This window comes from Sturnira hondurensis, unplaced genomic scaffold (genome assembly GCF_014824575.4).
Source record: "Sturnira hondurensis isolate 20B ecotype Veracruz unplaced genomic scaffold, ASM1482457v3 Scaffold0007406, whole genome shotgun sequence".
NCBI lineage: Eukaryota > Metazoa > Chordata > Mammalia > Chiroptera > Phyllostomidae > Sturnira > Sturnira hondurensis.
In genome coordinates this window covers 523,961-551,218 of record NW_028080037.1, presented here as the reverse complement: position 1 = coordinate 551,218, position 27,258 = coordinate 523,961, and the positions used below count along the sequence as shown (strand labels likewise).

The window sequence follows — 27,258 nt, the reverse complement described above, 5'->3', positions numbered from 1 at the left end:
AACAGGGGAGGTGACAGGGAGCAGCGTCATGTGACCTCAGTGTGACCATCATACCCACCGTGTGTCTCAACCACTGACGACCTCAGTCAGTTTGGTTCATCGCCTCCCCCCCCCAGAAATAAACGGCCATCATGATGTGGGGACCTGGGGTCAGGCCACAGGCAGCCGCTCGGAGGGAAAGGGCCCAGGCACAGGGAGACCCGCCAGGGACCCCCGAAGCCCAGCCCATCAGCCCAATAGACTTCGACCCCTCAGAGTGGGGCTGTGACCAGTGGGACCCCAGAGCAAGCTGTCCTGCCCTAACAGATCGGACCTCGTGGGTGGCAGCAGATGGCTCCCTCCCTGTCGGGAGGTCAGAACGTAGTGCCACCCTCTTGCCAGCCCTGCCTGAATGTGAGCCCCTAGTGCCCTCAGCTGTTGTCCCAGGGCCGGTGCACCTTGCGGCCACGCGGTGACAACCTGGTTGTAATCTCCGGATGAGTCATGGGGAGAACCTGCAAACCGGGTGTGTGCTGGTGTTGGTGGGCTTGTCTCACGTCCCGTCACCGCTCCCTGGTCCAGTGTCTAAAGGAGATGAGGCCCAAACGTCCTCGGATTTCCCACCCAAGTCAGATGGCCTCAGCCAGTTTGGGGGACAGAAGTAGTTAGACGTCATTGGCGACTGGCCCGGATCCTCCACTATTTCTGTGATTTGCAGATGACAGCAGAGGCTTCCAGTGACGGAAATAGTTCCTTGCACTCTGAGCTGTAATTTTATCAGCTCTCCTGCCGTCGGCCTCGCTGTGCGTGGAGAAGCGTCCAGTGTCTAAAGCAGGGCCGAGTGGAGCCGTTCTCCCCAGTGTGGGCTCCGGCCAGAAGGTTTGCTGGCCGTGGCCCTGGCCATCGGAGATACAGTGTCTTCAGTAGCTGCCCTGACTGAGCACCGGGGGACAAGCTCACCTCAGAGATGGCCTCCCTGTCCCGCCTCCCAGGAGCTTGGCCCCGCCTCTTTCCTTTCCTTTTTTTTTTCTTTTTGCCTTTGTAACAATCCACGCATCCAACTGAGGAAATGGATGCACCTCATCCGCAATCCACCCACCATCCACCATCTTCCAGGCGAGGAAAGCAGATTGAGAGGAGATGCCAGCTCGGGGTCCAAGCCCAGGTGGTGTCCAGACGCCGCCGGGAGGCCCCGCGGGTCCAGGCTGAGGCTGATGGACACAGGTGTCCCACCCCAGAGGCTGTGTCAACGGGCGCTGACCCAAGAGGCCCCCAACTACCACCTTCCTTTTGGAAGCACAGACTTTCCCACGTGAGCAAAACCCAGGGCTTCACCCCTGCTCTGGGGACAACTGTGCATCATCACTTCCAGACACTTCCCGTCGGAACCGCTTGGTAAACGGGATGGCGGTCCACCCCGTGCCCCGCCCCGGCCGTTCCGGAAACCCTGACCCCGGCAGCCACAGGCAGGAGCGAGGTCTCCAGGGCAGAGCTGGGCTGGATTTGCCTTTGGAAAGGAAGTCCCGTCTCCCAGGCCTCAGAGGCCTCCTCTCATACATTTTGGGTGAGAAAACACCCCTTTCTGGAGCCTCTGAGAGTCTACACACACACACACACACACACACACACGCACGCACACGCCTGCTGGAGAACAGCTGTTCCGCTTGCTGCTCACAGGGCCAAACCCGCGGAGCTTCCGGGGCTGGGCTTCAGTGGGGATCCCGCCCACCGGTGGGACTGGGGTGGAGGGAGGTGGGGGGCCGAGGGGGCACTCCCAGCGTCTCCCACCAACGGGAAGGGAAGCAACGGCTTCCTTCCTTCCTTCCTGACCAGCGGTTTCTCAGCCGGCGGCCCCCAGGCCATTAGCAGGAACGCCTGGCTGTGCCTCACATCCAGTCCTCGAGGCCCCTCCCGACCTCCGGTCGGGGGCTCTGGGCTCAGCCCTGCAGGGGTGTCTGGTGTCTGCCAGAATTTAGGAACCCCTGTGCTAACGGCCTCGGGCTCCCTGGACTCAGCTGTCACCGCTGCATCCCCACCCAGCGGCCCCCCAGAGCCTCGGCTCCAGATTTGGTGGCTCACTTTTCACCCCAAGACTGCCCAGTTTCCACTGGCACAGGGAGTCAGCCCGGCCTAGCCCTCCGACTCGGAGTCTCCGCTGTGAGCCCCCTCAAGGCGCGGCCCCCACTTTGGTCGTCCGTGGTCCCCACCTGAGGCCATGATTCCCGCACACCCACCGCTGCAGCGAAGCCGAGGACCAGGGCCTGAGACAGAGGACCAAAGAGCCCCCCACTTCCGTGCGGCCCTCGGCTTTCCTCAGCGAGATGCCCACGTGTGGCTTGGTCTTGAACTTTGCAGGCTCCACAGACATGATGCATTCTTGCTCCCTAAAGGGCTCCAGGACATCCCTCATTAGGGACCAGCCGTCCTCATTCCTACAGTCACAGGGAGGACACTGGCCCCGAGACCAGGGAATTACTCCTCTAATTGGGTCACATCCATCAGAAGGGTTGTGTGGGCGCCTGCGTTAATGACACTTCAGAAGCAGCTTCGAGGCCTGTGTGTGTGGGTGCCGAGTCCCGGGAAGCGGGGAGGGAAGCACGCAGAAGGGAGGGAGGCCTGGCGGCTCCCCAGGGGACACCAGCTGGGGTGGGGGCAGGGGACTGGCAGCGAGAGAGGTGGGGGTGGCTCTGTGGCTGGGAAAATGCTTGGCCCCCGTTTCCAAGCTCCCTGGGAGCACGGGGCCCAAGGTGCCCACAGACAGTCTCTTTCTGCTGTCCCTCAGAACAGGGCTGGCTGGTCCCCTCAGCTGGAGTTCAAGGTCAGACAGACCTCTTGAATATGAGCACACGCCAGACTCCCCGGGGGGCTGGTGCACTGATATCAGCTTTCCTGATTATATCCACATCCGTGCTGCTCACTCCCAAGCCTGATTATACCCGCACCTGCGCCCGCACCTGCGCCCCACCTGCGCCTGCACCTGTGCCCTCACCACCTCAGTCAGCAGACTCCTCCGAGGGTCTGAAGAGGGGGCATCTTGCAAGAAGACCAGACTCTGTGACTGCGGGGTGACCCCTGGCCTTGGTCTCCACTTGGCCAAGTGGGGTCTGGGCCTGATGCTGAACAGAGGAGCGCCGGCATTTGGGGGGCTCTGCCGGACCCACCTCTGGACCCCACTTCTAGCCCGGATCCCTGAGGGCTGGCTCTCAGTGTGTGCTGTGAACCTGGACCACTTCGGAGAACGACACGCAGCAGCGAACAACCCTAAACTGCTTCCAAGGACCTGAAATGGGGCCTAAGTCTCACGTATCAGCTGCACGAGAATGTTTTATGCACTTGGGAGAGTTTCTGCTGTGATATTGGGCAACGAAAATGCTTGAAGAGAAAAGAAAATACATTACATTTACAAGCGTCGTTTTAAAAGGTTCGAGGGAATTTAGCTTCCGGCAGAAATGGAACTGACGGTTTAGTGGCGGTTAGTCTGTTCAGCCCGAGTTCATCAAACATTAATCAAAGAAAAGGGGGGGGTGAGTCTTATTCTATTAGATTTGTAACCATAATGCCATGATCTCTCGGTTTAACCTCAAAGCTTAAAGCAAACAGGATTGGGAAGGTACCACTTCAATACACTGTATATAAATTTTTAAAAATTGGCCTTAATCCGTTCTGTGAATAAAGGCCCACAGGCAAAAATCAAAACAAACAAAAAAACAAACTAAACTCCAGAACGCACACCAACCGGAGCCTCACCCAGGGCAGCCCAGCTCAGCCGCAGGAGGCCTGCCAACCGCCACGGCCCCTCCTCTGCGTGGCCCCTCCAGATGCTCACCAAGCATCTCGGAGGAGCTCGGGCCCCCTCACCGCACCCCACAGCCAACACCATGGCACCTCCTTCAAAACGCCTCAAGAGGTACGCAGGGTCTGGCCGTCCCAGCAGGCTCCCTCCCTGCTTCGGCCCTCCGACCCCCAACCTAGAATCACAGAGGCCAGAGGGGGCCCTGCTTCAGTCCCGCCTGCCTCCCACCCTGCCCCACAGGCCTCCGTGATGGTGGGCACACAGGCAACCCTGCCTCGGGGCCTTTGCACACTGCCTGGGGCACCCCTCCTCCCTCCCCTGCTCCCCCTCGGCTCCTGGCCTTCTGCTGGGGACCCCTTCTCGGACAGCTCTCTTTGAACTGCATGCAGACCCCTCCCCGTGCTCCCGGCCTCCTCCTGCTGCTGCCACCCTTCCTCGGGGCCCTCCACCCTGGGAGGCAGGGGCTTCCATCTGCTACGGGCCAGGCCTGGCACACCTCAGCTCCCTACGGCAAACCTGGGCTCCGGGAAAGGGCTGCAGAGGGTCTTGGCCCTGCATTGGCTGGGAGCCTGGTTCCTGAGCACTGAAGATCGCAAAAGCCACCTGCCACTAGGCACCAGGCTAGGGCCCTGTCCAGGGAGCGCTGTCCCCGGGGACCCACACCCCGAGCGAGGCCCCACGCCATGCAGCATGCTCCCAGTGGGGCTGCCGTTGGACTGTTAGGGCACCCCAGAGAATGAGCCTCCCCTGCCAGGGTCTCTGATGAGCAACCAAGACTCTTCCAGAACTTTCTGTCAGATCTCCAAGCAGCCAGGGGAAGGAGGTCTGAAACCAGGAGTTTCGGTGACGGGGGCAGTTCCCCACCCACAGCAGCCGGCACTCGAGTGCGATGCTGCAAAAGCCGACTGCTCGAATAATTACAACAGACAGAAGATACGGTGAGTCACGGTATTCAGCAAACTCTTCCGTCCCAGTACCCTCGGCTGCTTTCGCTGACTCTCAGCCTGGGGCCTCGAGTCCCTCTGGCAGAACAAACGGATCCGGCCACAGCCGACCCCTGGGCAGCCACACAGCGCCCTCCACAGGCCACTCACCCTCATGCCCAGCTCGATGTTTTCGCCTCCGTACACCTCCATGCCCGGGTCCAGGAGGCCGATGTCCCCGAAATACTCTCGGTCCACCACGAAGGAGCAGCCGATCATGGCGGGGGTCCTGGTGGGAAGCAGACAGTGGCATGAATAGATCAGGGGGCACACCCGGGGGCAAGCTCAGCCCAGGCCAGCCCCCGGTGCGCCTCATGGGCCCACAGGGTGCCAGACCTCCCCTCCTGGGCTGCAGTCACTGCGGCCCCGCAGCCTCGATGTCTGGTTGGCTCCACGCATCGAGAGTCAGGGCTGAGATGGGCAGGTGCGAAGGTCGCAGAGCCCGAGCGCACCTCAGTGACACGCCCCTGCCCACCACGCACTGCAGTCGGAGAGTGTGCAGCCTGTGCGGCTGTGGCACCACGCCGCCGGCCGCACTGTCCTCGCTCCCATTTTTCTATTTCCATCGACGTAATCGAACGTGTTGTCTAGCTCTGTCCTGAGCAACTGTATCTGCGAAGTCACGTGCCGATGTGCCGGCGGCAGTGTCCTCCAGGACGCGTGACAAGTCGGCCGGTGCCCTGCGTCCCCTCCCCGGGCGGTGGTCTCACAGAGCAATGCAGGTGGGCCGGGCGCGCACGGCTTCGCTGCGACTGGTATTGCACATCCATCCGGGAAAATCTCTCTCCAGCAAGAAATAGGCCGAGTCCCTGTGTTCCGGGCAGGCAGGACCTCCCGAGCTTTTGATGGAAGATTGTGCCTCCAAACACAGCGAACCCCGCTGCAGGCTGAGGGTGGCGCTTCCTCTCACTTCTGAGGGCCGGTGCAGCCTCTCCGCCCCCCCCCCCCAGGGTCCTGGAGGCTGAGGCGCTGCCTTCTCTGCTTCTGCCTCAGGCCCGCCCCCAGATCCCGGGGAAATTAAATTCTCTGCTGTGAGATCAACAGAGAAAGATTGGCCTCCTGGATCCCAAGAGAAAAGCAGCACTTCTACCCCCCACAGCTGGGAAGTCAGAGGTCAGCGCCGGTCAGTTTTCCAGGAAAATAGCCACCGCCCTTTTCTTCACACAAAGGTCCAATCTGCTCTGTCTCCAGGTTCGGCCGCCAGTGCCCTGGCCGCTGCTGTGTGATCCCACCGGGAAGCACGGGGCTGGGTAAGCTGCAGCCCACGGTCACGGTGCTTATTTCTCCCGTTGCCTTCACTGAGAAAACATCCCCGGGTGCTCTCCGGTGGACTGAGCTGCTGAATTCCCCGCCCAGCCTGTGATCACCGGCAACGTTTGTGTTTCCATTTTTGCTCTGCCTTCCAACATGAACTCCGACAGCAGCGGCGTCAGCAGGCGCTGAATTTATTTGCACAAAAAACCCTGCGGTGCTGACAAGAAACAGCAGGGCTGCAGGCTCAGCTCCAGGGGAGATGCGCTTCCCGTGCTGCGGGGCTTCCTCGCCACGGCTGGCTTGCAGCCATGCACAGCAGAGGTGCGGGTGTGCGTGGGTGTGCCCGTGCACGTGTGTGCACGTGAGTCAGGGGAGTCAGGGTGTGTGCGTGCGCACGTGTGAGAGTGTAGTGAATGGCAAAAACCTTTCTAAGCTGACTCTTCAAACGTCAGCCCCTCCCCTCACGGCCAACGTGGGTGCTCCGTGTCCCTCAGGACCAGGGCAGCAGCGTCTCCCGCTCAGCGCCAGGGAGCTCAGTTGTCCCAGAGCACAACCGCCTGGTGCCCCTGTGCGCTTCCCAGGGGCTCGGTGACGGGGGGGCTGCAAACCACGGAGGCCGAGTCCGCGGTGGAACCGGACCATAGAGCCGCAGCCGAGTGTTGGAAGGAGGACAGGCAAGGGCAGTGGCCGTGTGTCACGGGGACCAGAGGAGTGACGGGGACGGTGGCCAAGCAGAGACCACACGCTGCCCGGACTGGGACCGCTGCCCAGCTCCACCCAGCCCCACCTTGTGGGAACCCAGGCCTTTCCATTTTTCAAAAGATGCTGGATTTGGGTATTGTATCATAAAAGTCTTTCCATTTTTGTGTCTGAGAAGTGGCTCAGAACAAGGGCTTCGAGGGAAGGGGTCCGACAGAGGGTGGGCTGGGCCTGCTGCGTGGCACCTGCTGAGCTCCGGATCCAGGCGATGGCGGTGCTGCCTCCCCTCCGCTCCGTCTCTGTCTGTCTGTCTCCGTCTCCCTGTGTCTCTGTCCCTCTCCACTCTCGGACACTCTTCTCTCTCGCGTCTCTCTGTCCGTCTGTCCTCCTCTGTAACCTCCTTTGCTCCCTCTCACTTTCTCGCTGGCGTTGGCCCTGTTCTTCCCTCTTTGTGTCTGTGTCTCATCCCCTGGCTCTTTCTGTCTGTCTGTCTCTCTGTCCTCTCCCCACCGAACCTTGTCCTCACCCAGGTCACAAACCAGAGCCAGCCCCCCAGTTCCCCTTCTCCACCTCCCACCACCCACCTGGCTGCACCTGCGGATTCCTCGTCCCTGCCGGCGCCAGCCTTTCTGTAACAGAGCACCCCCCCCCAGCCCCGCCCCAGGCTGCCTCCCCCGCCCAGCGGCCCACCGTGGCCCACCTGATGGGCGCGGCCTCATCCCCGCGGTCCAGCCAGTCCTGGGGCGGGACGATGTACATGCACCAGAGCCCCCAGTTGTAGCCGTGGGCCGCGCTGGCGTACTGCTGCACCTCGAACGTGTCAAACTTGATGTTGTCGATGGCGGGCAGCACGATGCGCCGGCGGTCCTCCCGGATCCGTGAGAGGGCAGGCTCGGCCCTGTGGGGGGACGCACCTCAGGAGGAGCCACTCACCCCAACAGGGAGTCCAGAGCCAGGCGGCCACCGGGAACCTCCCACTGGGAGCTTCAGGGTCATCGGGCACAGACCTCTCTCGCTGGAGGTCCCGCCGGCCTGGGGCTCTCAAAGCTGTGAGGGCCACACCCGTGGCCTCTCCCCAGGACCGTCCCAACCCCAAGCTCCTGCAAGGGTAGGTGGCAGGCTGAAGTTCAGCTGCCATCAGGGACTCAGCTCAGGTGGGGCAGCTTGGTGGGGACCTTCCCTCCTTCTGTCTGCGCCCAGCATTCACCTGCCTTTCAGCTCTGAGAGCGGGATTAACTAGTCAGTGTCAGCGACGTGCACAGAGAGAAAGCGCTCTCCGGAAACGCCAGGTCTGCTAGTGAGCGGGAGCCCGGGGGAGGCCACCCTGGCAGGGGAGGGCTGTTTGCAGGCAGAGAACTGGGTTTTCCGTGGCAAAAACTGAAGTTGCACTGGCTTAACACTGTGCTTTGCCGGGACAGACTGGCGGCCCTCCAAAACGCCCCCGAGTGCCAGGGCGTTCAACAGCTACCAGAGGCACCGGAAGGTCCCAGGCACATTGCACAGTTAGCAGGCACCCTGCTGGGGGCAGACAGTGCGGTGGAAGGTGACAGATGTCACAGGATCGAAAGTTGTCTCAGGAGGGCAGCAGAGAGACAGAAATGGGGAACAGAGGGGACCCCACCTGGTCAGGCATGTGCTGGGGCGGAACCAGCTTTCAGAACCAGTCTAGGGGGCTGGGGTGCCCAGGAGAGTGGGGGATCGGGACCTGGCGGGCTGCGTCCCAGCGCCCACCTGCACCCAGACCGCAGCCACCCCGCCTGTTTCCACCCTCACCAGCCGGTGCTGAACTCCACGTGGGCGTCGAAGAAGCCAACGACGGGGGCCGTGGCCACCTTCCAGCCCTGCAGCCGTGCCCGGATCAAGCCCTCGCGCCTGCTGTTGCGGACGATCTTCACCAGGCCCGGGTACCTCTTGTGGACGTACTGGTCCAGGTTGAACTTGAGCTCCACTGTGCGGGGCACACAGAGACGGCTCAGCACCTGGACACCTGGGTGGGGCCCGAGGTCACAGGGCCCAAGGTCCGTCCGCCTGCACAGGTCGGGGCGCCGTGTGCCTCGCCCCACATCCCATTAAGCACGTGGGGGACCCGCCGCAGCTGGACGTGGTTCAAGGTGCTGGGGAGACCATGCAGGGGCAGACCCACCCCCGTGAAGCTGGCGTTCCGGGGGACGGACAGAACAGGAACAAACAAGACCCGCTCAGGCAGAGGGGCACGTTGTGCAGGCAGCAGGGATGGGACTGAATTATTCAGCCTCAACAGGGACTGACATCCCTGCACGTGGGCCCTCCACACAGTGGGACATTGTTCAGCCTTAAATAGAGGGAGTTTCTGCCCTGGCTGGTGTGGCTCAGTGGATCGAGCACAGGCCTGCGGACCAAAAGGTCGCCGGTTTGATTCCCAGTCAGGGCACATGTCTGGGTTGCAGGCCAGGTCCCCAGTAGGGGGTGCATGAGAGGCAACCGCACATGGATGTTTCTCTGCCTCTCTTTCTCCCTTCCTTCCCCTCTCTCTAAAAATAAATAAGTAAAATCAAGAAAGAAGTCCTGACAGCGTGAAGGGGCCTTGAGAACACTGTGCTCAGTGACATGAGCCAGACACAGAAGGACACATACTGTTTGACTCCACCTCCATGAGAGATGGGAAAGGCCAGGTTCAACTCCACCTCCATGAGAGATGGGAAAGGCCAGGTTCAACTCCACCTCCATGAGAGATGGGAAAGGCCAGGTTCATAGACCGAAAGAGAAGGGGGGGCCGGGGGTCAGGTTGGGGAGGGGGCGTTAGAGCCTCAGGGGACAGAGCCGCAGTTTGGAAAGATGGAAAGTTCTGGAGACGGGCGGCTGCCTTGGGTCTCTGCCTGGGCACGCTGACAGGCTCCCCATCTCGAGGTGCCACACTGCCACTCACCGTTGTCACTGTTGTCGTCCACCAGGATGACCTCCTTGAGGAGTGGGGAGGGCGTGTGGTTGACCACACTGTGGACGGAGCGCAGGATGACGGACAGCGCCTCGTTGACGAAGATGAAGACCACAGACATCTGGGGCAGGTCGTCCGAGTAGGTCACCTGTCTGCACCTGCGGGGGCGGGCGTGGGGTGGCATCAGCACTAGGACCGGTGGGCAGCGGCAGCCCAGGGCCCTGCGGGAGGACGTGTGGCCGGGGTAAATTGCAGTTCCAAGGACAGAGAGATGGCAACATCACAAACGGAAGACGGCCAGACCCAGGGAGCTGGTGCAGCCGCAGTGGCCTCAGAGCCCTGGGGGTCCAGGCCCTGAGCCCGAGCCGCTCCCTCCCAGCTGAAAGGTGTCCGCGCCCCATTCGGACCACACCAGACACAGAAGAGGTACAACGGCACAGTGATCCCCGAGCCAGGGTCCAGCAGAGGGAACGGGGGTGGGGACCCAGCCTGGAGCCCACGTCGGCTCTGCCCACACCCGAGACAGGCAGCACCGATGGGCCCGCAAGCGGCAGGCGTGGCCCCTGGGGGATGGGCTGCCTGGAGCAAATGTCAAGGCAGATACTGGCACAGACTGTCCTCTGCGATGGAAGCCTCGCCGTTCGGAACCCAAAGTACCAACGGGCTGGGCCATGGCTAAGAACCAGGAGGACAGGAAGGCCCCCACCCTCCGCTGAAGCTGGAGCCCGGCAGTGGCTGCCTGGTCCCGCCCGGCTGACCTGGGCCACAGGTCTCAGCCCCGGGCCCTCGTCACTCAGAGAGAGGCTTTCCGACAAGAAGTCTTCACTCTCTTTTTCTGTCACAGAAAAGGGCTGCAACGCACAGTTTTCGTGAACTTGCGAAATGCGTAAAACCGGCCTCGGGGACGAGGTGTGGCTGGGGCCTGCGTGGGGTCCCTGCACTGCGTAGTCTCTGCCCCCCAGGTCGCGAGCCCCAGGAGCCGGCCCCTCGCTGCTTCAGCCCAGAGCGCAGCACCGACCTGCGCACAGCAGAGCCATGCAGAGACGAAGATGCAAACGGAGCCGGGGCTGCCGCCCCAGGGGAGGGGACCAGTTCCTCTCCTGCCTCAACCTTCCGGGGTCAGAACAGGACAGAGTCACCTCTGGACGGGCCAGAGGCAACACTGTGTCCCCAAGGGCAGTTTGCGGATGATCGGAACAGATCGGAACCCAAGAAAGCAGATGCTGGAACCACGGAGCAGTCAATACCAGACTGAAATTAGCATCAGCTTCCTGCTGCGGGCGTCACTGTCCCCTTCCTGTCTCAGAGACACCGCGGTCCTGAGCTGTCCCCTGGTCAGAACGCGGAGTGGGCTTCTGCCGGGTATCACGCAGACAGACGCTCTGCCTCCGCGGCGACCTGGGATCTCCGGGTTGGCAACACTGCACCGCGGCTGCTCAGACGAGCGGACAAGCGGAAGGACCCACACGGGGCCCTGCCGGCTGACTCAGAGGCTGTCCCCGCCCCCCCTGCTGGGATTCCCGCCTCAAGCTCCAAAGCAGGGGTCAGAGGCGCTGACTGGGACGTGACCTGCTAGCAGTCTGCTGCCTGGAGAAGCACATTTCTCAAGTCCGGCTGATTCCGGCTCTCTGGGGAGCGTGCAGACCCACACAGCGCTGGACGCCCCGGGTGCGCGCGCGCCTGCGGCTGGGTCGGTGCCCAAGCACCAGGTCCCGGCTGGAGGGCGCTGGGCTCCACACCCCAGGGGTCCTAAGAGGATCAGCAGACCTGCAGGGTCCAGGGACAGTAGTGAGTTCCCGCAGCCACCTCTGAGGTCCCAGGGGGCGCGTGGCAGGCAGTCTGGCTGTCCTCGTGGGAAACCCGGCCACGGCTGCAACACAGATGGAAATTGATGGGGCTGTCCTTGGTGCCGCTGGAGACGCACGCACAGCGCGAGAGGGATGGCGTGCCAGCCTCCCTCCCTGGGGACCTCGAACGTCGCCTGGTGAACGGAGCACATCCATCTCCTGCCACGGACGCAGGGCTGGGGTTCGGCGCGGCCGGGAAGCTGCGCCGTGGAGCCCGCTGTGACCAGTGTTTCTGGGAAGAGCTGTAGGAGGTTCTCGGAAGCACATCACTGGGATGGGTCTGCCTTTGACAGCCTCCAGGAGGCCTTCCCCGTGGTGGCTTCTGCCTGGTTGGCGACACAACCTGGGTGGCCTTTCTGCTGGCCGGGACAACTGAAGGGCCCGAAGCCGAATCCAGTGGGCTTGGAGGCACAGCAGCCCCCACAGAAACTGTGTTTCTGAGACTGAGTCCGTCCGTCTGTCCTGTCCAGCTTCCATCAGCCTCCAAGCCTGCCGCAGGGTGAGCCACTGCAGCCCGTTCCCGGGAGAGAGAGCCGGGGGCAGGCTGCTGGCCTTGGCAACTGTCCCTCAGGGAACCATGTTCCCCAAGATCCTGCATGCGACTCCTTCAACGGCACAGAACGACAGCTCAGGGGCTGGCGAGAAGGCGGGGGTCCCCTGACGAGAAGAAAGGAGGTACCATTGACCACAGGACGAGCCACACAACCCGGCTCACTTCCACGAGGGCCCCGATTCTTCCCTGCGCGCTGTCTCAGACACCTGCCCAGCTCCCAGGCCCCGGACAGGGGCGGTGCAGAGCAGGCCCCAGGCCAGCAGCCGGGACGGGTCCTCCCGTTCACTGTCCACTCTGTCTGCCCTTGTCAGAGCTGACCGCCCCGCTGCTCACAGCGCAGACAGGTAACGCCACACACAGGGATGTCACAGATGTGGCAGTGGGGACCTGACTGCACTGGAATGCACGGGGGGCCGGGGGAGCGGGGGCCTCGGGTAAGGCCGCTGGCGTTTATGATCCTGTTTAATGTGGATTTGCTGGTTTTCCTTTCATGATCCCCTGGGCCCGGCTCAGTAATCAAGATCTATGTTATGTGCTTTGTAGCATAATTAAAGCCACTGCTTAATTGGAAACTGTCCACCTCCGGAGAGAGGGAAATCAATAGTGTGTTAATGGGAGAAAGCAGTGAGTGCTCTCGGTAGCCATCGAGGCAGGGACAAACACACCGACACGCAGGCAGGCACATGCACACATGCACATGGGTATGAGCAGGAACACATACTGACATGCATGCACACATGGGGGCACAGGTGCATGCATGCACATGTGCCTGCATGCACACACATGCACATGTGTGGTCGTGTGTACATGTTAGTGTGCATACAGGCAAAACACATGCACGTGAACAGACGCACACATGCACCTGCTCCCTGGTGTCCTGTGTGAGTCTCTGATACCAGCACATGCAGAGCCCACTGGCAGCGCAGTTGCTGATGGGGAGCAGGCTCCGCAGGGACTGTGGTGGGTGGGGGTCCGGGTATGAACGGGACCGGTGGGCGCAGGCTGAGCACTATATGTCTATCTGCTGCCCTGGGAGACGTACCCTCCCCCACCCAGCCCTGTGGGATGACGGGCATCTACCGTCTCCACACACCTGCAGATGCCCAGGTCCTGGCCCGACACCTATGCACTGGGGTCTCCGCCCAGGGACCAGGCTTTCCTGCCTCGGTTTCCCATCAGTGAAGTGAGTACCATGTCGGTCCTTCACGCCTTTCTTGGGTTGAGTGGGTGCTGGCCTGGGGGGCAGGCGGCCGCAGCACTGTGCCTGAACTGAGCGCCAGGCAGGGCTGCCCACCTGCGTCTCTTTCCTTCCAAAATGTGTCCCAGAGCTGCCACTGCACCCATTGACCCCCGCAAGGCCGCCCACTGAGCATGGAGGGGAGCTGGCTGAGCTCCGGGGCCCCCGGACGAGCTTGGCAGGTGACGGGGGCTGGGGGAGGCCTCATTCCACCGTGTGCGTGCACGTGTGTGCATGCAGGCATACGCCCGTGTGTGCTGGGGGAGTCCCGTGCACGCCTCCGGCACCAAAGCCCTCTCGCTCCTCTTTGGAAGAAAATGGGACACGGACACACACCAGCAGTTAAGACCCACGCTCCCGATTCCGGGCGGCAGGGGGCGCCCGCACCTCACGGCTGCCGCGCGCACCCGCTTCGCAGGCGTTGGGGCGCCCTGCAGACGCCGGAGCCTTGCCCTGACGCCTCCTTCTGTGCGGTGAGAGGCCACTGCGGTGGACCCCGCAGCCCGCCCGGTCGCCGGGCCCTGCAGTGGCCGCCGGCCGAGAGCCCAGAACCCAGGGCAGCCATGCGTCCGTGCGACCCTGTGTGTCCGAGCTCACGGGGTACACTGAGGGGCGGGGGGCCCCGTGGGGGTCATTACTCACTTTTTGGGCCTGTAGTCTGGGATGGCCCTGTCCAGGGAGATGCGGTCACTGAGCTGCGCGTTGTAGCCGTACTCCTCATAGTCGCCCGCGGCCTCCTGGCCATCGTCCCGCAGAGTGGCCGCCACGCCACCTTGGCCCAGGCCCCCCGGGCCCTCCACCAGACCCATGGGCTTGGCGAGGCCTGGCGGGAGCAGGAAAGAGGGGGTCAGGCAGGCCCAGCCCTTCTGCAGAGACGGGGTGGGGGAGATCCCTGGGCACTGGGTGGGGGTGAGGGGTGCACAGCAGATTTCAGGGCGGTGGGACAGCAATTGTGGACATGTGCCATTTTACATGTTTGTCCAGGCTCACATAAGGGACACCCAAGAGTGAGCCCCAGTGTCAACTGCGGATTCCGGACGATGAGGAGTCCGAACAACAGGGGGCCTGTGGGGGCAGGGGGCTCCCCCGGAGCCCTCTGCACGTCCACTCACTGTCCTGCAAACCTAAAACTGCCCCAAAGAGTGAAGTCTATCTACTTTTTAAAATATAAGGTGAATGTGAATTAACATTAAAAATGCAAAGCAGGAATCACAGACCCACCACCCGAGGGGACCGCCTTCCAGCTTTGTCATCTGAGCTAAGTGCCCCACACACAGGCAGGCGCTTACGAGCGAAAGGCACAGAGCCCCTGGAAGCTGGGACCGCGGCACCGCCACCCTGCGAGGCTCTCTCTGCAAGGGACACGCAAAGAGACAATGCTGACCAGGGGGTCAGGCCACCACGGTGGCCTCCAGGAAAGGAGCCCTCGAACTTCCGGGAGACCAGGGTGAGTGCGTGTGCGAGCCCCTGAGAGGGCCGGCCGCGGGTGTTCTGGAATATTCTATGTGATCACTTGTGCCGGGAGAGGAACATGGCTCCGGGACATTGTTCCCAGAGGGAGCTAGGGACGGAGTGGTACCACCTGGCCAGGATGCCCCCTCATTCTGCGGGAGGAACGACTCCGGGCACCTCGGCTTTGGAGGGGGTGGGGGGCAGTGGTTTCTAACCCTGGAAGTGGCTGTGGGGGTGCTGTCTCCGAGCTGCACTGTGGAGAGAGAGGGACCATCCTTCTCCAGCCCAGGAAGTGCGAACTCTGGGAAACACCTGCATCCATGTCACATGCGCCCCCTTTGGGGACACCTTAGGCTTGAGGGAACCAGGGCACTGGACTTCCACTGTCCTGCCAGCACCTGGCCAGTGGCCAAACCCCGGGACAGCCAACCCCGTGGAGGGCCAGCAGGCTGCACCCCATACCCCCAAACTCCCTTTCCCACTTTTCTGCCTGTCTCCCCTCTCCCAACCCTTACGTGTGCCCAGGGCTGGCACCCCCAATTCCACTGATTTTTGCTCAGATAAACTCTTAAAATTGTTCCTATGCCTCTGTTTATCTTTTAACAGTCCCAGCCGAGGGCAGGGAGGGGAGCCCACCCCACCCCCACAGGCACGCAGGCTCCTCCGCTCACCAGTCTCCAGAACCTCCCCATCTTCCAGAATATTCAATTTTTTTAATTAGAGGGGAAGGGAAGGAAAGACAGAGAGAAATATCAATGCATGGTTGCCTCTTGTGCGTCCCCTGCTGGGAACCGGCCTGCAACCCAGGCATGTGCCCTGACTGGGAATCGAACCGCGATCGTGTGGTTCGCAAGCCCGCGCTCAATCCACTGAGCTACGCCAGCCAGGGCTTCAGAATATTCCATTTTAAATGGGCAAGGGCAGCGCTGGGACTTACATGGGACTGAAAGATTCGAGCCTAGGCGGAACTGGAAACCCACGCAGCTCACAAACCACTCCTGGTCCTGGTACAACGCTGTGCAGCGTCCCCAATCACACTGTTGGCAAGGTCTGCACGGCACCAGCAGCTCAGCTTGGACACGGCTGTCAGCCGCTGCCCAGGGCGCAACCTGGAGACACGGCGTCTCCACTCCGGGCACCAGGGGCCTGGCCTGGGGACAGCTCTGTCACTGGGCGCCCAGCGTGGGCCCCAGCCCCACATCAACACTACCCACAGAGTCAGCGTTTCCCGCGCTCGCTCGCCCCCACGAGCCTTGCTCCCAGGAGCCCTGTTTTCCTGGTTTTAGTTCCTTTGTTTTGTCCCCTCGCAGCCACGTGGCATGCTCAGGGTCTGGAGTTGCTTTGTCAGCGGAGCTGGTTCCTGGAGCTTCCTGCCACCCCTGTGGACAGGGGGGGGCTTCTGTCTCAACTCAGCCCACACTCCCGCCCGCTCCTGCCCCAGCGGCTTCTCCTCTCTGCTGGTATTTTTGGTGATCCCAGTGGGCACCCCCGTGACCTGAAAAAGCTCTATTTCTGGAAGTATCGACTTCAGCCACGGCCCCCAACTCCCAGGTTTGAGGAGAAATTAGCATGTTCCCCGAGTTGCCGCTCGAACACACGAGGTTTCAGCTCCACACATTTTCCCCGCGACCTCCCTCCCTCCCTCCGTCCCTACAGGAAGAGGCTCGGGGTGGGTCTGCCACGCAGGCCCTCTTGAGGGCGCTGCATCGGCGCTTAGAAGTTCGTGAAGGGGGTCGACCTCATCCTCAGTGCTCCCACCACAATAAAAGAATAACAAAAATATAAAATGCTGAACTGCAAAACAAAGAAAAATAAGAAAAGTGGGGGGAAGACGCTCGAAGGGTGCCCTCCACATCCCCCGCTCCCTCGTCCCCAGGGCCCCACAGAACACCAGCCTCTGCTTGTGACCGCGGCCTGTCCCTGGGGTGTCTGCACCGTGAGGACCGAGGCCACACCCAGGCCTTGAGCTGCACTGGGGACCCCACCAGTGAAGCCACGCCGCTCAGGGATGGATTTTCCAGCGCGGAGGCCTCTACGTCCACTGCTCTTCCCCACACTGGGCTCACTCCTGGGAACCTCGCCCGTTGCGCTTTGCTCTAGGCTTGGACCTTGACCTTGTGCATAGCCTTCTGAGGGGGCACACTGGTGGGTGCGATCAGTTGCCTGCGGGTCCTGCTGACGCAGGTGGGGTGGGGGGTGGGAGGGTGGGGGTCCCAACCCAGCGGCAGGGTCCGTATCAGGAAACAAACGGCCGGAGAAGCCTTGTGAAGAGGGGGGCAGAGATGGGAGGGAGGCCGCCTGGGCCGGACGCGGGGGGCCACCAGGAGCAGAGGGAATAGGTGTCCCTGGTTTCTGCCGCAGGGTGGCGGTGGCGCTTCGTTAGCCCGACTCGGGGACCAGCACGGACGGCCGACCCCAGCGGACCCTGAGAGCGAAGCACTGACGGGGTGCTTTCCCGGTTGAAACCTTGCCCTCCCTCCCGCCTTTAGTCGGTGAATGAGAACGACGGGGAATCTGCATGTGTTAGCTCGGCCCTGGGAATGGCTGACAGCTTTTCCACATGCCAGACGAAAGGACAAACAAAAGCCAGCGTGTTCTGGCCTGTGGAGGTCACAGCTGGCGACGACACCCAGCGTTTACTGCGGTGGCTGTGCCCCGGGCCAGCGTTGTGGGGATGCCCCCTTGGTCCCCCTTCCACAGAGGAGACCACAGAGGCTGACCATGGGCACGGCCCAGCCCGCTAACCACACGGCGTCTCAGAGGAGAGTTCAGAGGGGCTGGCGAAGGTCACCGACTGTGCGTTTAGACCATGAAGGACCTGAAGGAGCCGCCTGCCGACCGCTGGGGCCTCGTCATCATGGCCGGGAGGCTGGTCTGCAGCATCTCTGGACACACCTGGCTTTGGGTGGGCACCTTGTCTGCCTCCTGTCACCCAGGCCAGCAGAGGGTGTCCCCTGTCCACGGCCGCCCCATTGCCAGCCCTGGCCCCCCAGTCGGGGTTAGAGGCAGGGACGGCGGTGCCAGCACGGCCTGAGGACCGACCCGGTGGCCAGGGAGGAGTCTGGCCGGGTCACAGCCTCCGCACTGAGCACAAGCTCCGGGGCGTCTGGGGGCTCGTGTTCATGCCCAGCAGGGCCCATCTCAGAAGATCTGGTGCCTCCCCCAGCGCAGCAGGAACCTGGTGATGACAGGGCCATCGGGCCCTCGGGCGCTGCCCCCCACCCCTCACCCTGGCCTTGGCCTTGCCCTGGAGAGGGGTCGGGGCCCCAAGCACTGGGGTAAATTCTAAAGACAGAGGGTCGCCTCCATTTTGCTTTCTGCTCCCACCAAAGACAATTGTCTAGCATCTCCTCAGTCACCACATGTGGCTCAGTGAGGGTGACTGACCCCCGTACGGATACACAGACATGTGCTTAGCAGTTCCTATCTGTTTGTGTTTATGGGTCTTGGAGCCAAAGTATTTCATGGAAGGCTTAGATTAACTTCTCAAGCTGCAGGCAATGTCTACCCTCACGCCTCCAATGAGAGAGCACGTATTGCTTCTCGGCCTTTTGGCTAAGATCAAGTGAAAGCACGTCAGCTCTGGTGGGAAGTCATCAACGCTCGCTGCAGAAAATGCAGGGCGCACATGCACATGTGAAATGCATGTGTCCTGCGCAAACACGCGTGTGTGCTCACATACACATGTGTGTGTGCACACAGGATTCCCCAGGGCCCCACTCTGCAGGGAATCAGCAGTAGGGAGTGGTGGGGACTGCGGCTCACAAGTCCTACCTGCAGGGGCCACGGGGACAAGGACACCAGACCCTCGAGACTGTCAGCAGCAGGCGCCGCACAGATTCACACCCCACTGTCAGCAGCTCACTCGTATCTGGGAAGCACAGCTTTCTGCTAACAGGCAAGTGGGGCCCACACCTGTTAGCTGGGGCAAGTGTGGCAGGGACAGGGTGGCTCCCGAGTGTTGGGTTTTTGTCCCCGGACCTGGAGCACATGTCATCTCAAACGGTCGGGAGACTTTGCGGATGGGGTTAAGTCAAGGCCCTGTGGGTGGGGGAGTGCCCTGGGTTGTCTGGAAGGGCCCCAGGTTCCATCACTAGTGTCCTTGACAGAGGGCAGGACAGAGTCCACACAGAAGAGGAAGCTGTGTGACGTGGAGGCAGAGGTGGCAGTGACAGGGCCACGTGTGAAGGGAGGAACACCAGGGCCCCCGGAAGCTGGAGGTTTATTTGTTTTTGCCTTTTATCTGCAATCATCTCCCCATCCTCCTACCTGGAACTAAGACTTGGTGCCAGGGGCTGCAGCAGCCATCTTGTGACCGTGAGGCTGGCAGGACGGGAGGAGCTGGGAGTCTGATGAGATGGGTGGGGTTTCATCCATGAGGAAAACAGTCCACAAGGCAGCCGGGCCACATTAGCCAGGGTTTTGTCAGTAACTCTGAGTCCCGCCCAGAGACACAAGGGTGTGTGTATTAGGGACCAGAGAGCCATGTGACAAGGAAAACCAAGCTCCCCTGCCCAGCCAACGGCCCCACCCAGGGAGAGGGCTGGGCTGGGGTCGCAGCCTCGCCTCTGCCCTCGGGAAGCGCGCCGGCGGGCAGCTTTCTGGGGGCCCTGCCGACGGCCTCGCCCCCAAAAGAGTCACCTCTCTCTCTCAGCAGCCACTCGCTCCAGGATACCTGGGACATGTGGGTGGCTGTGCTTTCTCAACTTGGAAGCAAGTGAGGTCTGCAAGCTCCCGGCTTCTCCCCGAGTCACCGAATTCCATCTGTCACCACGACTTGAGCCAATATTCCGAGGGAAGAAGCAGCCCAAATGGAGATGCTGCCGGTCACAAGCTAATCAGAGGGGAAGAAGCAGCACAAAGGAGCCTTCAGGAAGGGGGGCTGCCCCCCACCAGCAAAGTCGGGCGGCCCGTGAGAAATGGCCTGGCTCACAACTCAGCGTGGGGACAGCCCAGGGGACCGACGGCCTCTGGCAGCCCACAGAAGGGGTCTCAGGTCAGCCGGGGTCCCCGAGAGGGCAGGCTGGGCTTGTCGAACCAACCGTGGCCCTGAAAACCACTAAGAAAGTTAGATTTAAAACAACAGTAACAAGACCCATGTCTACAGAGCCGGAAATATCTGGCAAGAAATTATGAGGCTATAATGAAGAGAAATGATGATGTAGGAGATGAGTCAGCCCCTAACTTGCAGTTTTCCGGGGGGGGGAATGGGGGGGTTCTAAATACTGCAAACTTGGCATTTCACAAGAATGCAAGGGGAGGACCAGTAGGACCCCGTGTGGGGAATGGCCTGGTACTCCCGGAGCCCTGATGGAGCAGACCTCATCAGCGCTGGCCTCCAGGGGGCGCTGCGGACACTGGCAGAGACAGATGTTTGACCGCGTGCCATCAGCACTGGCCTCCAGGGGGCGCTGCGGACACTGGCAGAGACAGATGTCTGATCCCTTGCTGCCATGGCCTGTGGGCCGGAGCCCAGGCCTCCCGTCTCCGGCTCCTAACATCACCTGACAAGCAGGACTCCACGGTTTGCAGCAGGGAAACCACCTGTCACCCGCTGTGCCTTCGTGGGCCTGTGGCCTTGGTGGTCGGCTCTGTGGAGCGCGTGGGGTGGAGAGAAAAGGTGGACACAGCTGTGAGCAGAGCATCCCTCCAGCCCCCAGCTCCTGCCTCATCACCCTATAAAAATCGAGGCCAATTTAACGTGCCCGGCTATTAATTGGGATGATTACGAACTGGAGATAAAGATGAGAAACTCGGGCTGCCTCGGCCCCTGAGGTGGATCTCTCTCTCCCCCGGCTTCAGCCAACCCCACCCCCGTCCACGCTCCAGAGACGACAGCTAATTGCATTACGGACCGGCCGTCAGGACTCCCTGGGCAGCGGAACTAATAGCGTATTGTCAACAGCGAAGACACTGACAACCCTTCTGAACGACAAAGTCCTGAGTGTCCTGCAGGACGGGGCGATGGCTGTCAAACATATTCTCACGGAGATTGACGTAGCATTTGATAAATCTCCATACATAATACTACTTGTGTCCAGCTCGTACAGATATTTATGGGGCCAAAGTACGGGGATAAGGGACGTCAGGAAACGCCTGCAAAATGCGCTTCCGGGCTCTTCCTCGCACGTGGTGAAGCAAGTGGAGGCTGCAGGTCGGCTTCTCCCCGGTAAAGGCTGACCCGAGCCCCTTATTGCCAGGGGGCAGGCACAGCAACCCCCGGGATTCCTGCCACCTCAGGGGCAGCCCGGCTCAGAGTGAGCCTGCCCGAGAGGGTCAGCCACCTGGCCCAGCCTCCCCACGCCCACCCCAGCCTCCGGCGACGGGCGACCCGGTCCCTTCAGGCTCAGTTCTCTGCTCTGATCCCAACAGCGGAACGTCCTGGGAAACTCTCACCCCGTGGGCCAAGCCCAGACCCGGGGTCACAGACAGGAGGGGACCTTCGGGGAGGTGACCAGGTTGGAAGAGATCATTGGGAGGCCCCGGGGATGGACAGCGGGAAAGCCCGCCCCCCCTTAGGCCCACAGAGGGGCACCAAGAGGAGGTCTCCGCAGACAGCAGCCCTGCCGGCTCCTCACCCAGGAGATCCAGCCCCCCGCCTGTGGGACTGGAGTCTGCTGTTTAAACTGCCCGCCCTGCGGTACGTGTCCCTGCAGCTGGACCTGACCAGTGCAGCTCCTGAACGTGTGTCCCCAGCACAGGCCCCACGGACCGGCTCCCTGGCCGGCCAGCCGACGCACCGAGCACACTCTATCGGCCCCACGTCTGGCTCTGGGCCCACAGCCCCTCTACAAGGGGTCCCCTCCCGTTTCCAGAGCGTGAGGCCAAGGTCCCCGACGCCTCCAGGCAGCAGCCCCGGGTGTGCAGGGTCGTTCGTGGCGACAGCCTGCACTGCACCGGGAGCAGAGGTGTGGGAAGCCGAGCCCCCCCCCACCCCCCCCCATCTGCTTTGGCAGAAGGTGTGGGCCGCCCTCTCCGCTCCCACCCTGTGAGACAGTGAAGCTCCTAAGGGCCTGGGAAATGAGTTTCTCCGTTTGGTGTGTAGCAGTCCGGTGGGGGTGCGGTGTTGCGCCCCTGTCCTGTCCATACCAGCGGTCACCGTGCTTCCTCCATGGAGTCCCGATGGCGTCCCCCAGGACCGGGCTCCCCTGTCGCTGCAGGGGCAGCTCATGGGGAGGGCGACCGGGCTGGTCATGCGACTTGCACCCATCTGTAACTCCTTCAGTGGGGCGTCAGGCCCGAAAATGAGCAGGCTTATTCTTGTCGCATTTCTGGCCAGTGAAGGATAAACTGTCCTTTCGGGAAAGAGCGCTGAGCCTGGAGCACGCAGACAGCTGGGTGAGGTCCGCCCTGCCCAGGGAAGGACGTACACAAGGGGCATTTATCGCAGGGTTGGGGGTGTCCTTGCATTTTGTGTCCCTGAACGAGAAGGTCCAGGTCTGTAGGGCGCCACCTGGCTGTCCGGGCTGGAGCAGAGGCTGCTCCAGCTCACCTGACTCGCCCACGGTGGCTGGGCGGGCTCAGCGCCAGGCTGGCAGGTGGAGGAGAAAAGCAAAACCATGCAGCTCGGAACCTCTGCAGAGAGCGCGGCCTGTAGCCGCCAGAGCACGCACGCCGCAGACCCCCGAGGGGGAAAGAATGGTCCAGTCTCCTGGCCTGCAGCCCATGGGGTCCTGCGGGAGGTGGAGCTCCGGTTGGGGGCATTCGCTACATTTTTATTTTCCTAGTAAATCGGCCAGGGTGGGGCAGGTGCAGCCCTGATGGGGGTGGCCGGGGCCGGCCAGGGTGTGCCAGCCCCGCCCGTCCAGGACTGAATCCTCAGCTGCCCGTGTTTTTCTGGCCGCTGGGACTTTGACTGTGCGACCTAGCAATGCAGGACTCGTGACTCACGGAGCAGATTCCCGGAGGATGAAGACTGATGAACTGGAGCCGGAAAGGCGCCCTGGGACCTGCGGGAGTCCACCTCTGGAACTGAAGCTCCAAGAGGAGCAGGGAGGGCTCTGGGCACCCCTTGGAGGGGGAGGCTTGAGAGCGCTTCCCCAGTGGACGTTCCAGCAGGAAGCTCGGAGACCCCTTCTCACAGGGCTCCCGGGGGTGGGGCCGAGACAGGCCAGCCATGGAGGCCAGCAGGTTCCTGTGGGGCAGCCAATGCCCCCACGCCCCTGTCTCCAATCCCACGCCCTTCTCGGCCTCCCCCAGCACCCCCCCCCACCCCACAGAACGCACGTCTGCAGGCTCTGCCCTTTGATGTGCCCGTTTTCATCGCCGACTTGCACCCTGACCCGAGTTTCCTGCCGGCCTGTCTTGGTCTCCTGGTTCTTCGAGGAGAAATCTCAGATCCCCACCCCTCTGCCTGGCATGTGCCACCCACGGGAGAATCTCTCTTCTAATGGAGAGACAGCCTCTGGGCCCAGAGCCACTGGCGATGAGGTCGGCCCAGTGGAATTCAGGGGGCTGACTCTGTTTTCACCGTCACAGGGGAGGCCACCTCCTGCCTACGTGTGTGGCCTCATTGGCAATGGTCTTTTAAATCTATTTTAAGCAAAGACAATGAGTTGTTTAGAGAAAAAGCCAATCCAAAGAGTTACTTAATCAACAGATATTTACGGGGTGCTAACTACAGGCAGGTCCCAGGCTGGCCCCTGGCCACCTCGCCACACCTACGGGCGTCCTGCACGAGAGTGGCCAAAGGGGGGCCTGTCGGGAGCGAGTTCCCGAACTCTGAGGGAGCGGACTCAGCAAGGACACTTTCCCCATGGACAGGCAGGTGGGAGGAGAGTGCCCTGCGGCCGTGGCAGAGTCGGCGGGGGCTGCTGGCACCCCGGGGCGTCTCCAGACTGGACACCGCCGATGGACAGATCCAGCTGGTCCTTGTTACTGTAACTTAAGCCTGCCCTAAGTGCAGGCACCTGCAGCTCACCCTGAAGCAAGCCCTCCTCCGAGTGGCCTCCCCTCACTCTCCGAACGGCCTCGGGCAGGTCAGGAGGTCCATTGGCTCTCGGCGGCTCCGTCTGGACACGATGGACCCGGCTGTGGCCCCTGAGGGTGATGTGCGCCCTGCAGACTGGGGCTGGGGCGGACCCATGAGAGGGACCTGACACAGTGGGCTCTGACTTTTAGAAATGACCTCCCTCAAAAGCCATAAATCCATCCGAAAGGGAACCCCAGCCTCCCCTCCCCCGGCTCCACTGCAGAACCACCCCTCCCCAGGGGCCGTAAGAACTCATCCAGAGGCAGTAAGGGATGGACGGCTGGGTCGGCGCAGACCGTCCTGCCCGAGCTGAGGAGGGCCAGGCCTGCCTGTGCCCCAGGCGAAGGCCTCCACCCGCCCACGGCCTGCAAACACACGCCTTGACCTTGCGGAGACTTAACACCAAAGGAGACAGAAGTAAACCCCGAAAGCCACAGGAGCACAGAATTCCCTGCACCCCCACGAGGGATGTGGACACTTTCTTAAAGACAGGAGTGCTTGAACATGCAGACAACTGAGGGGACTGTCTCTCCCTCCCCACCCAGCGTCCGCAAGACTGGAGCCAGTTTTCCTCTCAGAACAGTGAGCAACGTAACTATTCGGGAGGCCGACTCTCGTCCAGGAGCGTTTTCCTTGCCCGGCCCGCTGAGTGTGGAAGCAAGCTCCCGTGTGTGTGTGTGTGTGTGTGTGTGTGTGTGTGTGCGTGCGCGCAGGAGGCAGCTCCCTCACGAGTGTTCTCTCCCGGGCGTGTTCAGTCTGCAAGCACGCAGCATGGAACAAGGCCTTTGCTGAGGCCCCAAGAATCCCGGGGAAGGTCGTGGCTGAAATTCGGCCACGACAGAACTGGGGAGGGCGTCCTGCCTCTGGGCCCCTGTCTCCCCACCAGCTCTTACAGCCGGGGGAGCTGTCGGGGACGCAGCCAAGGCCGAGGAAATGGGAGTGATGAATCCGTTTCGTTTGGGGTTTGGCCCTCTCCCATCTAACTCGGCTGCATTAGTATCGGGTGGAAACTCTCAGGAATCAATTTCATGTTTCCTCCATCTAAATAGAACAGGCGACGCAGGGAAGGGCAGCCCCCCCGCCCCCGCCGCAGGGAGGTTTCTCTCTGCCGCCCTCCCATGCCCTTCACGCGGGGCCTGTCCGGAGGGCTGAGCGCTGTTTCAGGCGGCTACTCCTGTCCCGGTCCCGTCTCAGGGACCTGTCTGGGGTGTCACATTGAGGCTCTCCTGTCATTTCCAGCAGCAAATACTGAGTGACTCCTGGGTGAGACGCGGGGCTACAGAGGTGGCCTGAGAGGGGGCAAGATAGACTCGACCGAGAGAGTGAGACCAGTGGGGACAGAGAGACAGGGACAGACAGACAGAGAGGGAGGGAGAGACAGACAAACCGGCAGAGACAGAGGGACACAGAGGTGGGGGGCAGTGGGAGAAGGGGGTGGGAAGGAAAGGAGGGGGGAGGCAGGGACAGAAGAGGAGGCAGGGGCTGGTGCTGGGAGCGCCGGACTGGGGAGAGGCTGGGCAGCCTGCACGGGGCTACACAAGCAGCCGAGCTGCACTGCTTTTATGTAACCACCCAGTTGTCCCCCAAACAGACTGTGACACCCTGGCAAGCACTCTCCAGTGAAGCTGTGCACCCCTGCGGGGCACATGTCGCCCCAGACCAGTCACCCAACGGCAGCCGAGAGGCAGCTGAGCTGCACTCTCCTCCCCTCCTGGCCTCCGCTCCACAGGGAAGACCAGGAAAGCCACCGGGCCTGCACCAGGGGCCCTGGAGGCGGTGAGAAGGAGCCCCGGCACTCAGGAGGGTGCCCTGCTTCCCCCCTCGGGCAAGCCTGCTGGCCGTTCCTGAACCTTGGGGGCCACCGAGACTCCAGGTCCAAGGGTGCTGCCCGGGGCCAGGCTGGGGCCCCAGACCCTTCACAGCAGGGCCTGGTACCAATGCTTCCTGAGGCTTTGCTGGGGCTGCCGGGGCAGAAAGCAGAGGGGAGAGCCGATGCATCAGGCACACAAACTTTCCTCCTTCCTCCAGAACCTGGCACGGAGCTGTGTCCCGAGGGGAAAAACGCAGTCCCACCGGCTGTGGCTGTGGCTGTGGCTGTGGCTGTGGCTGTGGCCCTGACCCTCATGCTGTCTCTCAGCAGTGACCCAAACGGAACAAAGCAGCCCCCACCAGCCAGTGGGCTTCTCACAGACGCTCCCACGGACACCAGCGCCCAGGCACGAGGCCGGCCGGGGCCACCTATGCAGTTAACACCTTCCAGGCCCCTGCTGGGCCCCTGAGCACCTGTCCACCTGACACGGCTCCTGCAGCTTCACACCTGAACTCCAGCACCTTTGGGGCAAGCGCCGGGCAGCCCTCAGAAGGGCAGGTGGATGAGCCCAGTGGTCAGGGGGCCTCTGTCCCCACCAGGAAAGAGTGGTGGGGACAGAGTGCCAGGCCAGCAACCTCAGAAAGGGAGCATCATCCCCACCCTGCCCTGTACTTGAACCCTGACCCCCAGCGTCTGAGGGGGGGCAGTGCCCCGCACGCTTGCACCTGGGCAGTGCCTGCTCTGGAAGCAGGTCCCACAACCTCTCCAGAAGTTCCTGCGAGTCCTCTCCTGGAATAAGCTGGAGTCCCTGCATGTTTGGTGAGGGGTGGTCTCGGGTGTCCCCCGCGTGGCTGGGCGAACCCGCGGTGGTCCAGGCCAACGCCGCCTGCTGAGGGGAGCCCTTCTGTACCCCTCTGCCTCCCCTCCGCAGTCAGAGGCTCCACCCTCGCCCCTGCTGGCCCTCAGGCCCCTGGGGTCCCGCAAGTTCCAGCCTCCGGGACAGAGTGCAGGGTCCCGGCTCAGGGACAGTGCTCCCCACCCCCGCACCTCCCAGTCCCAGCGGGACGGGCGGCTCACCGTTCAGCTGGTTGTAGACCACCTCCTCCAGGTGGTCCAGGCGCTGCAGGATGGCCTCGCGGTCCGCCAGCGTGCCCGCCTTGGCCAGCCGGTTGCGCACCCGGCGGTCGGCGCTGCGCACGAGCTGCGCCAGCCCCTCGGACCGGTCCTGCAGGCGGCAGTACACGGAGAAGAGGATGATGCCCACGAACACCAGGATGTTGACCGTCAGCAAAGTTTTGATCTTCCTTGCCACCGCCATGAACGCGGCTGGAAGCCGCTGGGGGCTGCCTCACCCACGGGGCACCTGGTGGGCCCGGCCGCTGGAGACTCCGCCCGGCCCACCGCTTGGGGGGACCATGAGCCCCCGGCTCGCCGTGGGGCCACGGGGGCAGCGGACGGGGCTGTGGGAGGGGGCTTGGGGGGACTGCGGGCTGGGGCTGCGGGCTGGGGGAGGGACTGTGGGCTGTGGGGGATCTGCGGGCTGGGGCTGCGGTTGAGGGGCTCAGCGCAGAGAAGGGGGCTGCGGGCGGGGCTGCGGGCGTGGGGAGGGGCCGCGCGCCCGGTCGAGGAGCCGGGAGCTGTCCTTTCAGCACCGCTGCGTCCGCTCAGTGCGCCCCGCCACCGCCCGGGGTCCCGGTGCACAGGGGCTGCCCGGGGCCGCGGGCGCGGGGCGCAGCCGGCATCCTCCGCAGAGGGGCGCACCCCGT

General features: G+C 62.4%; 1 protein-coding gene across 1 annotated transcript in view; it reads right to left on the bottom strand.

The window, feature by feature from the left end:
* GALNT9 (polypeptide N-acetylgalactosaminyltransferase 9) overlaps positions 1-26,934 on the bottom strand; it is a 32,816-nt gene extending 5,882 nt beyond the window's left edge. The window contains exons 1-6 of the mRNA XM_037051836.1: positions 26,570-26,934; positions 13,902-14,082; positions 9,614-9,780; positions 8,482-8,656; positions 7,409-7,606; positions 4,867-4,984 (exon numbers count right to left, since the gene is read on the bottom strand). Of these exons, the coding sequence (XP_036907731.1) occupies positions 4,867-4,984; positions 7,409-7,606; positions 8,482-8,656; positions 9,614-9,780; positions 13,902-14,082; positions 26,570-26,810 (1,080 nt within the window). The 5' untranslated portion in view covers positions 26,811-26,934. The remainder of the gene's footprint in view (positions 1-4,866; positions 4,985-7,408; positions 7,607-8,481; positions 8,657-9,613; positions 9,781-13,901; positions 14,083-26,569) is intronic.
* Between the last annotated feature and the right edge of the window lie 324 nt (positions 26,935-27,258).